We start from the raw sequence: 12,513 nt of genomic DNA, 5'->3' as shown, positions 1-12,513 counted from the left end.
TAGAGAGTAAGAGATGGAAAAAGGGGGGAGGGGAGGGAAGGGGGGAATACATTTTATTATTTAAAGAAAAGAAGAAAAACGCACATCTAGTTTCGGAGACGGGAAACAAGCGGAGAGAACAAGGTGTAAAACATAAAGGTTGAGCGATTCAATCATCTCATCAGCATTATTTTCCAGCAAGTACACCCAAGCTGACAATGCATGCAATGACGACTAATATGAGTAGAATACAGCACATGCGGTTACGAGCCCTTCGTTGATATCTACTGGCGTGACCTAGCTCATCGGCCGCAGAGCGAACATTGACGGAGATATTTTGTACATTGCTTTCAATGTTGTCTAAAAATATTTATGGATAATACTATTATATATATATAAATGCAATATACAAGTATTTGAGAGGTTACCTAGCATTGATTGTTGCTCGTTCACTAGAGTTCCCAGGTCTCTAAATATCTCATTCAGCTCAGTGATTCCTTGCTCAATCTCACGAATTTCCGTTTCTCGTTCCGCTATTAATGACTCGTTATATTCGACTTCGTTGTCAAGCGCCTGTAACTGCATTTGACGCTGAGCATCTCCACCCATTAATGGTTGCTCTTCAGGACTTATATCTTCATCATCCAGATACGCATCGTTGCGAATATTAAGAGCTTTAGCCCGATCGACAGATTCGCGCTGTTTTTCAGCTGACACACGCTGTGCGCGTTGGAATTCTTGCATTACACTCTGGAACTCCTTAGAGAGCTTCTGTTGCTCTAACTTGCGCTGGCGCTAAGAAAGAGTAGAGGATGAATAGGGAGTGCGTATAGAGATATAAATTTTAATTTTACCGTTTTATTAGCATCATTGCAGGGAAAATGCGTAAGTGTTTTTAACGACTCGGTTGTAGTCTTAATTAAATCTCGTGTCGCTTCAGTTAAATCGTGTCTGTTATGAACGAATATTCATCAGTATTCAATAGGAGATAAAATGGAGGGGCTCTTTTATGATTACAGTTTCGTCCTTGTGTCTTCAGTGTCTTTACGAGTTCCAAGGTATCCGATTAAACGATTAATAGAGGCAACATTGCCATTGATGTTAATGACCTGTTGTGATATGCGGCGACTCAAAAGTCTGTATTCTTTGTCATCATCATCTATAAAAATACAGCCGGAGAATTATTTAGAAAGAATTCGTGTATTAGCACAATTTCTAATCTTCAAATTAACAGAGCATGTCTAAGCTCCTCGATAGTTCAGAAAAATGGATGTGTACCTATAAGGGCAGAAACGCCAATTTGGCGACCACCGTCACGATTTGGCCCAGATCCTAGGCCACGCTCTAGATCGTTAAATGACATTATTATAAATAGAAATGGGAGTCGCTGGTCTCAATCGAAGAAGTAATTAAGTACAAATCAGAAAAAGCGTAGAATATGTGCTAACTTGGTTAAAGATAATAAATGTATAAAAAAAGTGAAAAATGGTGTAGAACTAGAAAAAATATACCAAGAAAAATCCGTGAATTTGATCACTATATTAGAGCAAAATGAATCAGGTGCCGGTATTACTTCGCAAGCCACAACTAAACAAGAATAAGCTATAAGGGATTGACAACCTAATTCATAATGCTTCGACAAATATGACGATACTTGGACAGGCGCCGACATTAATTCCACCCCACTATCTCCACCACTCAACCCTATTCTCTCTTGGAGACACCTATATTTTCGATGTGACATTCGGCGCCGGAAATGCTATTGTATCAGCTAGCAACCACCAAATTAAACTCTACAATCCCGAAAAATTGAGTATCGTGCGTACTCTTGATTTCCACAAAGACAATGTCAGCCAGATACGAGTGTATAAAGACCAGTTTTTGCTTTCTGGTTCGAAGGATGGAACGGTGGCCATGTGGGATCTGAGAACAGAATGTACTACTCCTGCGCAACTCTTCCAAGGTATGCGTTACATATCGCGAGATAAAGATTGATTGAAGGGCGCGAATGGCCTAACCTATCCCCTCCAATAGCTCCTCAACGTGAGCCCATCCTCTGCATTGATGTCAATAGTTCCGAAACTCTCCTAGCAGCGGGTACAGAACTAGTCGAAGAAGATGCTAAAGTGCTCTTCTGGTAAATGAACCTCCTAGTATTTTGAGTTTTATATGGTTTTTTACACTCGTTCGTATTCAACAGGGATGCTCGAAATAGCCAGTTTATGTCCCAGTTTGTAGAAACCCATTGCGACGATATAACTCTCCTCCACTTCCACCCAACTAATCCTATGCAGCTCCTGACGGGTTCAACGGATGGTCTTGTTTCTCTATACGATGTCACACAGTTCGATGAAGATGAGGCAGTCACTGCGGTGATTAACTCTGGCTCATCAGTTCATCGTGCAAACTTTTTCGGTCCCAATAGTGAATACGTATACTGTCTGACACATATCGAAACACTCTCCCTATGGCATGCAGAGACAGTTAGTTAATTTTCACTAGGATCGATTTCTAACCAGTTTGTGCTGACTTTATCTTCATTTTCTAGTCTGAGTGCATTTTTGATTTCGGCGATGTGCGAAAAACATCCTCGCCAGGCGTTATGCAACTAGACTATGTAATCGACTGCCACTACGACAATTCTGGTCAGCGTCTATATTTACTCGGTGGTTCAAATCAGTAGGTGTCACTGTATTAGTTAGATATGTTAATCGAGAGACTAAGCCCTTTACTTAGGGGGGATATCAATATGCTGCATGTCAATGTTGGAGAGCTTCAGCTATGCCAAGTATTGGCTGGAGGACATAGCGAAGTTGTTCGGAGCATACACTGGAGTCCATCCGTAATATTACATATAAATTATCCATCATTTTTTTCCCGTATTTACTTTAATTTTTTCATAATTCATACAGAGTAACTTCTTAATCTCCGGGGCAGAAGACGCCAAATTATGTCTCTGGACAACATCCCCTCCACTACCCTCTACCACGTCGATACCATCAACGTCACTGGGTGACCACAGTGGCCGATCTCATGTTTTCAAAGTAAGCATGGATACTAAGAGTCCCCTCATTTATTTTACTTACAATACGAATCTCTCTTTATTTATCAGAAGTTTGACAGCTCGTCATCCCGACATAATCCATATAGACAGAAGGGAAATAACACATGATTTTTTCCTCTCTAATAAATTGCTATTCCGGATAGATTTATTGTTTGGTTTAAATATGAACCGATGACAAATCCATTCCCTCCAAAAACTTATTTTAGCTGCTTCCATACCTGTTTTTCGAAATATGTCTCAAGAATTCAAGGCACTGAATTGTTACCCGCCAGCATCTACAATTTTGCTTTTTCGATATTTTGAAATTGAACATGAAAATTAAGCACGAAGCAACAGCCCCAGCAATTGTAAGGCCTTCTATTCAATCACTGGGACTGTTAAATGGTCGAATGCAGCTGCCTAAATAGAAGGTAGGTGCCGACATCTTTTTTTTTTCTCAACTTCGTTATCTCGACTTCTATCAATAGTTTATTCCAAAACTTAAATAGATATAGTATTCTAATAGGATCTTGGTTAATATTTATCGATGGTAGTATAGAGTACAAATAAAGAATGTCGCTAGGACAAATAAATTAGAGTTTAACATTTCCACCTATTAAGCGTTCATATTCAACTTTTCCAAAAGGCCGGTATTCTCCCTGGCACAGCCAATAAATATGATCGTCCTTACCCGCCGTTTGAGGGGTAATGCCGATCCGCTGCAGTTCGAGCTTCTTAAGTTTATAGGTGCCTGTCAATTCTAAGCTCTCTACAATGCGTACGAACACCGGTATTGCATATGATTGCAATTTAGCTTTGAGGAATGGGGCGAGTCCTTTTATATCGAAATTAGGCCCAGGCACGATTCCGGCTAGTCCTGCCCGGCCCTCATGGCCCGGAACCTTCACTCCACAAATAATGAGGTCATCTATACCAGGATATTCTGATACGATAGAGGCAACTTCTGCAGTGCTAACGTTTTCAGACTTCCAGCGATACGTGTCCCCAATACGATCAACAAACCAGTAAAATCCATCCTTGTCCTTTTTCATAAGATCACCAAACCGGAAAAAACTATAGAAAGGTCAGGACTTACAATGGGGCTTTAATCGATTAGAAAAATAAAATGTATGTTTACCGATCACCCTTTTTTCTCACGTTTTGTACTAGCTTCTTATTAGTTTCTTCCTTGTTATTATAGTATCCAGCAAAACGATTGAATTGATTTTCAATTATCTCCACTACCAATTCTCCAGTCTCTCCTGTTTCTGCCACTACACATAGCCCTTGTTTATCTCTGAGCGGCTCCTCTGTTTCCGGATCCAATTTAATTATATAGGCCCTGGGTGGCATATACTGCATCAGCAATCCACGGTGCCCAGCTGCCCCAATGCCAATTTCGCCTCTATTTGTATTAAAAAGTGCTGACACACCTTCGGTAGAGGTGAAGAATTCACCTATCACTGGGACTCCATAACGTTGTCGCAACTTTTTCCAAACTCCTGCCTGAAGGCCATTTCCATACGCCAGCCGAACTCTATGCGCACGGTCCAGAGGCGAAGGGGGCTGAGCGAGGACATATCGCAAAATCTCTCCAATATACATTATCACTGTTGCATCGTGCTTTCGGATGTCGTTCCAGAAATTCCTAGCAGAAAATCGTTTGGCAAGTACGAAGCTAGAGCCGGAGAGCCAGGAAGTTGCTGCACCAAGTATCGCTAATTCGTATTAATTTAACTATTAGGCGTATAGTATAATCTACCATCGGAATATAAATTGATATTTGCCTGCTGAACTATGATAGAGAGGCAAACAGCAGTAAACTCGATCCGATGGACTGAGACCGTAGAGTTTAGTCCAGACGTAGGTGGTCACTATATTACAGAGGTATATCAGAACAATACGAACGTTACACAAGTATGAGTTGAGATCCACCTACACTGTATACGAGAGAAATAGTTGACAGCCGGCTATCAAATAGCAACAATATTGAGCATACTTGTCTTCAGATGAATGTAAAGTAACTAAATCGAGAGACAAACTTTAGGAAATCCAGTCGTTCCGCTTGTATATATTAGTATCGCCTTGTCCAGGGGTTTCGCATGCATTCGCAATTCTTCTGGCGTCGTCTCTTCACTAAATGTTGCTAGCAGAGTTCTGTTCACGGCACCACAAAATCCTAGCTCCTGCTCTCCAATTGACCATATCTCCATACCCAGCTCTCTAATCACTGCCAATTGATCAAGCACACCTCCACTAATCTCTGGGTCAATTAGAAGAACGCGAGCGTTAGACACGCGTAAACAGTGAATTAAAGGAGAGGAAGTAAGTTGGTTGTTTATGAATGCGGCTACTGCTCCAATTTTATTGATGGCTATCCAAGATATGATAAACTCTGGGCTATTTTGCAGAAATATAGCAACGATATCTAATATCGAAAAATAATTGCAATCATTGAGCCAAGAAAGAAATTAGCTACTTTCGAGAAAAGAGAGTAACCTACCATTTCGCTTCACGCCTCTTGACAACAAGAAATGTCCCAACTGATTGGATCCTAATTATTTGACTCAAAGCTAAGTGCCCTTATAAGCATATAATAGAACGTTTAAATTCTACTTTTGTCAATTTCCCCATAAGTCAGTATCTGGTCCTCGAAAAAAAGATACGGCTTATTCATGTTATCTCGTGCTCTATCGATAAACAGGTTGGATATGTTCATCTTGCCTTCTTTATTCATTTTTTCTATACTGATATTAGAGTTAAAACATTAGCCAGGCATATTCGGAGCCATTAGGTATAGAGACTCACTGCTTCGGTACGCCAATAATAGTAGATATATGTTTCAAATCTTCCCTTAAGAAGAATTTGCTGTCGGCATACATAGCAGCCGCTGCAGCAACTACTGCTCCAGCAACTATATTATCTAGATGGAAAATATAATTTTTGAATTCAAACACAAAGATTGAGTTTTAGTAGCGTGATGTCTAAATTGATGAAAGATGACATTTACTTAATCCCATGCTGAGATTTGAAGACAAGGTGAGAGATAACGATCACAAAGCAATGAGGAGGGGTAATCTGGGGGGTTATAAGTCAGAGTTATGTGGCCACCAAATAAGCCTCGTTGCATTTAAGATAAGCCCCGAATAATTTTTCGATGGCCGAGCTAATTTGTATCAAATCAAACAGGAGATACGCCCAGTTGAATCGATACACCGTGGATAAATCAAGAAAAACACTTTGTCATGAGTAATGTAAAAATGAAAACGCAAGGAAACTTTATCGGATTTTCTTAAGCCTTTAGCAATGAATAAAACAAAATGCATCTTTTGTGGGGAAGGGTCTATTCTGTTTAACAAAACCCTGGCTGATTAAGGATTTTTTTTACAAATTTATTGCAGACATTCACGAGGAGAAATAAGATCCCAAAAATAAACATAGTAAGGAATAATTAAATGACTACTGCATTGAATGACAACAGATGTAGACTTAATAACATTATAAGGAAAGTATAATGGATATAGTAAACAAAAAAAAAAGAAAAAATAGATAGACAAAAAAATAGATAGACAACCTATTATAGTTAGAAGTAATAATTTACGTGAAATTATTTTAAACGGGAAAAACGAATTTCCTTTTACATATAACACAATGGCTCCGGCTTTATATCTTACATAATCCCGCTCTTAACTGCTTATCAGCCATTTGAGCATTATACAAACTCCATGGTTGGACATGGACCCCACGCATTTCAACAATACCAACATCAACATGTGCTTTACTCCTAATTTTGGAGTTCCCCGCCTTCACAATTGTACCGATTTCAAAGTTGGCTGATGTCGGTGGAGATTGCACTAGAACCTTGTTAGCTTCGCTATTCCAGATAACAGAGTTGCCTGCTTGCCAACCGTGGCCGGAGCCAAACGCTGCTGCCTCCATCATCTCGATATTGCCATCCGTCTTGATATCTATTTGCAAAATAGAAAGAAAATCAATCGATATCCTGGTACTTCACTATTGTACTCTCTCCACTTACTCTCCATCAATACACCTGTTGAAAAGTGCATATGCGGTCCCATATTGCTCTCGTGATCCGTAGGGGTATTGTAGACAGTGCAGTTGGTGAAAACATTGGGTCCCATAACATAGCCAGATACAAGGAAATTGTGGAAGTTGGACTCGCTTCTGGAATTTTTCACCAACACGAGTTGTCCACCAACCTTAAACGAATTATGGCCGCTCAAGAATTTAACCGGATAGCGATGATCGCAATTCTACCAAAGATAAAAGAAAAAGAAAATTGAGAATGAGCCATAACGAACACAAGATATTCACAATATACTTACATCGACTGTGACTGATTTGCTGCCTTCTGCTACATGGATGAAGTTGTGGAAATATTCGCCAACTACATTTCGCACCCAAGAATGCTCGGCGCCATCCACAGTAAATACGAAATTCTGTAACATTTCGGGTGCAAAGCGGTAGTCACCGTCGCGTACTTCAGGTACTCTAATATCCTTTACAGAACGACCACGGTTGAAAGGACACTCAAAGAGGATGTTCTGGACTCCTACATGCTTGATGCGCCTATTAGTATACTTCGCAACCCAACCTCCTCCCTATATGAAAGTTGTATTTAGCATCGCAACGAAAATATTTTTATATGTATATTTCTTACCCATTGCTTGTCTATTGAAATGGGCATAGGGCTAATAGAAAAAAACAATACACAAGAACATTAGTATTCGAAGAGTGTATCTCCAGAAATATCGAGCGCTTATTTAGAGCTGATTTTTCAATCGAAAAGCCTACTCACTTATCGATAACGATGGTTTTCTTCAAGGGGTCAACGGCAACAACATTTCTATATGCGCGGGCATCCGATGAGGATCTCCAGACATTTGGATAAATCTATTAATTTCGAAGAAATCAATATTTAAAAAATAGATTCAAATCAATAGTTTACTCACGTCCATCTCTAGAGCTTTAATCCACTGCTGGTTGCCAACCCGCCCCACTACAATTGTATCTCCAACTTTCAGGTCACCAACGTGTTCCAGGGTAAGTAGATAGGATCCAACTGGGACGTACGAATCGACCACTTTACGACGCGCGAATTCATCTTTCTTGTTTGGCCCTCGCCCCTTGATGAGGATAAGCTCCTGATTTACCCTGGGGTCCACTTTGGCAAGAACGCGCGTTTTTCCGGGTACCCCTTGCAATACAATGCCACTGTTCGCAATACGTATTGGTTTACGCATAATGAAGGTGCCGGCTTCAAGTTGGACTGCACCACGATATCCGTTTACAACGGGGGCCCGGGAAGCATTAACAATTGCCTGCTGGATGAAGTGAGAGTCGTCTCCGCCAGAAGGAGTGAGTCTTGCAATTACAGGCATTGTGGAAGGGACTTCTGCACCGCCATAGTATCCGACACCGCTAAAGTCCAGTAGACGATCTCCCTTTTGGTTGTACGCAGCGTATTGGAGATATCCTGCAGAACTTCTTGCAACAAAAGCGCTACTAGGGCGTGGTTGCGCATTGCTGGCCATCACTTGTTGAACCACACAGGTAGGCATTGGTGGGAGACCATTTTCAAGTGGTGGATTGATGTTGCCTGGATTTTCACGGACAGGTTTCGGGAAGCTCGCGGATGCGAAGGTCACGTTGAGTGGGCGGGAGAGCGTAGACCCAGGAGTGATGCGGTTACTTGAAGGATATTTTTGGGCAGCTATCTTAGTATCGTTACACTGTGATACGCTCTCTTGCCCATTTTCCACCTCGTCAATACCTTCGCTACTGCCACTCTCCTCACTGTTTTCGCTGTACCCTTCTTCATGGCTCTCTTCGTGAGTCTCATATTCATCGCTGCTTTCTCCTTCTTCATAGGTCTCTTCTTCACCATAATTCTCCTCCCACTCTTGGTACTCCCCATTCTCATCTTGCACTTCTCCACTGCTCTCGCTAACTTCTTGCACTTCTCCCCCTCCTTCTTCAACAGTTCCTTCGGTCTCACTACTCTCCTCGCCTCCGCTGTTCTCTTCTACTTGCTGGCCACCATCTTCCTCGAAAGTTTCTTCCTCTTCATTACTCTCCTCCTCACTACTCTCCTCGGTGCTTTCTTCTGACCCGCTATTTTCCTCTATGTCTTGCTCCACTTCTTCCTCAACGCTTTCCTCTTCCTCGTTACTCTCCTCTCCTCCGCTATTCTCCTCTACGCCTTGCTCCACTCCTTCTTCAACGGTTTCCTCTTCCTCGTTACTCTCCTCTCCCCCGCTATTCTCTTCTACACCTTGCTCTCCTCCCTCTTCGATGGATTCCTCTTCTTCGCTGCTTTCCTCATTGTTCTCTTCTTCGTTGCTCTCTTCTTCGTTGCTCTCTTCTTCGTTGCTCTCTGATTCGGTGCTATCCTCCTCATCTCCCTGTTCACTGTCCTCCTCAACATCGGTTTCATTGCTTACTTCTTCAACTCCACTTTCTCCTTCGGATGATTCTTCCCCTTCCCCTCCACTCTCGTTTTGTAGCTCTCCTTCAGCATCGCCGCTTGTATCCACGTCTTCCTCAGTATTCTCATCAAACTCTTCTCCGCCGCTTTCTTCGCCGCTTTCTTCTCCGACATCCTCGCTAACTTCATCGCTCTCTTCCTCACCGCTCTCTTCCCCAATTTCTTGACCACTCTCCTCCTCACTCTCTTCGCCTTCTTCACCACTCTCCTCACTTCCTTCCCCACCTCCTTCCTCTTCCCCTTCTTCTTCCCCTTCCTCCCCCCCAATTTCCTCCACTCCATTTTCTCCTTCTTCCCCGTCAATTTCTCCCCCATCTTCTTCTCCAATATCCCCACCTTCCTCCTCACTCACTTCCTCGGTCTCCTCCCCACTACCCTCCTCTCCACTTATTTCATCGCCTCCCTCCTCACCACCCATCTCACCACCCTCTTCATCACCCTCCTCTCCGCCAAGCTCATCACCTTCCTCGCCGCCTATCTCACCACCTTCTTCACCGCTTCCTTCGTCACCCTCCTCCACGCCTAGCTCGTCGCCTTCTTCATTTCCCTCCTCTCCACCTTCCTCTCCACCTTCCTCACCGCCTAGCTCACCACCTTCCTCGCCGTCTTCCTCGCCACCTTCCTCGCCACCTTCCTCGCCACCTTCCTCGCCGCCAATTTCATCACCGTCTTCGCTGCCTTCCTCGCCGCCCTCATCACCTTCTTCCTCGCCGCCCTCCTCGTCGCCTCCCTCGCCTCCTTCCTCGTCGTTTTCCTCATCGCCTTCACCGCCCTCCTCGTCACCACCTTCCTCACCACCTAATTCATCGCCCTCCTCATCGCCTTCTTCTCCACTGTCGGCCTCATCACCCTCGTTACTCTCATCCTCCACATCACCTTCATCGCCCTCATTCTCCTCATCCTCCTCATCACCTTCATCCTCCTCATCACCTTCGTCATCCTCATCTTCTTCGTCACCTTCATCTCCTTCGTCCTCGTCACCTTCATCTCCTTCGTCCTCGTCACCTTCATCCTCGTCACCTTCACCCTCGTCATCTTCGTCATCTTCATCTTCATCACATTCATCCTCTTCTTGGTTATCTTCATCATCTTCGTCATCGGTGTTGTCATCTTCGGCATCGTCATCGCCGTCCTCACCGTCGTCTTCATCGTCGTCCTCATCGTCGTCTTCATCTGAGACCGAAAATCCGAAAGATTCATACATAGTCTACGGATGTGATAACCATTTTAACGAATTTTCCTATAGTTTTTCATCACAAAATATTAAACATACCTTCTCGAGTTCGTCAGCCATTTCATTAAAATCGTCCTCGATTACACCAAAGGTATCACCATCCTCAACACCGCGCTTCTTTAAATGGACATCTCTCTTCTTGTGTGCATGCTTCTTTTTGTGATGCTTCTTATGCTTGTGAGACGAGGAATGGTGTTTCTTTTTCTTCGATTTATTCTTGTGTTTATGGCGATGACGTGAGGGTTTGTTGTATGAATAGGTTTCGCCCTGATCACTTCCCAAGATCTCGCCAAGCACTCCGTCCAGAAGGTTGTTTAGCAAACCTCCATTACGTCTCCCACCGTTTTCTCCTGACTTGAGGCTGTACTGATTTGATTGTGGGCTATTGTCATTCCCATTTAACAAGCCTCCGAGCAAACCGTTAAGTAATCCACCATCGCGTGGGCCAATTGAATTATGAACACGGTGGTTGGAGGGGCGAATTACATCGTTGGGTGAGATCTCTTGGCTTTGTTGATGGCCATTGTCTGAGCGTGGGTTCAATTTCTGGGCAGTAAAATGCTCGTTACCGTGCAATGGAACTACAGAGAATTGGAAGAGCAGATGAGAGATTAGGGATAATAATGTTCCTATTTCATATCTAATGCCACTTACTGAATGCTGCGTCCCCTAGCCTTATCACCGATACGATCAATGTAGCTACTAACCAAGGTTTCAACGCCATCGTTGAATATTTGTATGCAGCCAAAGATTACAATAAGATTATTGTATATAGATAGATAAAGAAAAGATAGGGGGTAGATTGAATATATTGAAAGGCTTATGGAGCCTCTGTAACTTTCGATCAATGTCTGTCTTGGTTCAAGTAAAATCCTACTTGTGCTCTGAGTGCATATGACAATGAAGCAAAAGGAAAAAAACGGGAAAGAAAAAGGAAGGAATCATTTTATAGTCTTCCTAGATGAAAATGTCAAGAGAAATAGGAAGCGAACACTGTAGGTCTTTAAGCCTTTTTCGAAACTAAACTGGTGCTTTTTTACAGTCCAAACTGAGAAATCAATATATTTCAAAATTTTAGCTCGTCATATTTGCAATCTCGAGATTAGCTTTCTAAATATGGCAGGCTTTTGGATATTGGGATCAACCGTTGACGGTTGCATAAAAAAAAAGGAAACGACAGATCGCCAGCATGTCGTCGTCAGTTGATGTTAAACTTATACCGGATTTATTTTTTATATTTTGATCTAGAGTAAGTAATTGCAGTCTTACGATAATTGATGCGAATTAATGGTGAACGTTGCGACGAGTTTCCAACGCCTGCCATAAATGTGTTTGACCATTCTACATTTGCAATAGACCGTGAGTCGCTTGGTCTACGTGATTAAACGAAACACATTGGTTAGCATACTTCAATATTGTTGAATTGAAGTAAACACTTAGCTATTAAAAGATAAATATGTCTAAGAAATTAGTACTCTATGAGAAGAATATGCAATAGTAGAGCGAGCACTTCCAGTTTATGATCCCATCTGTTGTCAACTACCGGACTCCTAGGACTTGCATATAATATAAAATGGAATCTTCGACCGGTCTATTTTAAAATATCTAATGTGAAATTAATTGGCACAAGCCACATATGATGTATTTCCAATACTAACGCGACTCTTGTGCGGAAGAGCGGGTGTAGCTAACTATTCGGTTTCATATCGCTCAGTTATAGAATATTATATTCATCTTAGTCCCTAATAT

At 42.3% G+C, this 12,513-nt stretch overlaps 3 protein-coding genes across 3 annotated transcripts; 1 reads left to right on the top strand and 2 right to left on the bottom strand.

Moving 5' to 3' along the window:
* Positions 1–166: 166 nt before the first annotated feature.
* Positions 167–1,342, bottom strand: VTP21DRAFT_11099 (uncharacterized protein; the record flags this gene model as incomplete). The annotated part of the gene is made up of 5 exons (XM_069390507.1): positions 167–339; positions 408–774; positions 834–930; positions 997–1,138; positions 1,258–1,342. The coding sequence occupies 5 exons, from the start codon at positions 1,340–1,342 to the stop codon at positions 167–169; spliced, it is 864 nt and encodes a 287-aa protein (XP_069252649.1).
* Positions 1,343–1,623: 281 nt separating this feature from the next.
* On the top strand, positions 1,624–3,151 carry VTP21DRAFT_11098 (uncharacterized protein; the record flags this gene model as incomplete). Its single annotated transcript, XM_069390506.1, has 7 exons — positions 1,624–1,942; positions 2,014–2,116; positions 2,180–2,462; positions 2,528–2,658; positions 2,716–2,821; positions 2,892–3,023; positions 3,092–3,151. The coding sequence occupies 7 exons, from the start codon at positions 1,624–1,626 to the stop codon at positions 3,149–3,151; spliced, it is 1,134 nt and encodes a 377-aa protein (XP_069252648.1).
* A 464-nt stretch (positions 3,152–3,615) lies between these two features.
* Positions 3,616–11,488, bottom strand: VTP21DRAFT_11097 (uncharacterized protein; the record flags this gene model as incomplete). Its single annotated transcript, XM_069390505.1, has 14 exons — positions 3,616–4,096; positions 4,161–4,740; positions 4,837–4,896; positions 4,962–4,992; positions 5,065–5,422; positions 5,831–5,945; positions 6,697–6,990; positions 7,059–7,296; positions 7,369–7,644; positions 7,704–7,734; positions 7,842–7,936; positions 7,996–10,737; positions 10,804–11,345; positions 11,419–11,488. 14 exons carry the CDS (start codon positions 11,486–11,488, stop codon positions 3,616–3,618), a joined length of 5,913 nt encoding a protein of 1,970 aa, XP_069252647.1.
* Positions 11,489–12,513: the final 1,025 nt, after the last annotated feature.

This window comes from Calcarisporiella thermophila (genome assembly GCF_041956535.1).
Source record: "Calcarisporiella thermophila strain CBS 279.70 unplaced genomic scaffold VTP21scaffold_8, whole genome shotgun sequence".
Taxonomy (NCBI): Eukaryota; Fungi; Calcarisporiellomycota; class Calcarisporiellomycetes; order Calcarisporiellales; family Calcarisporiellaceae; genus Calcarisporiella; species Calcarisporiella thermophila.
This window is presented reverse-complemented; position numbering and strand designations above follow the sequence as displayed.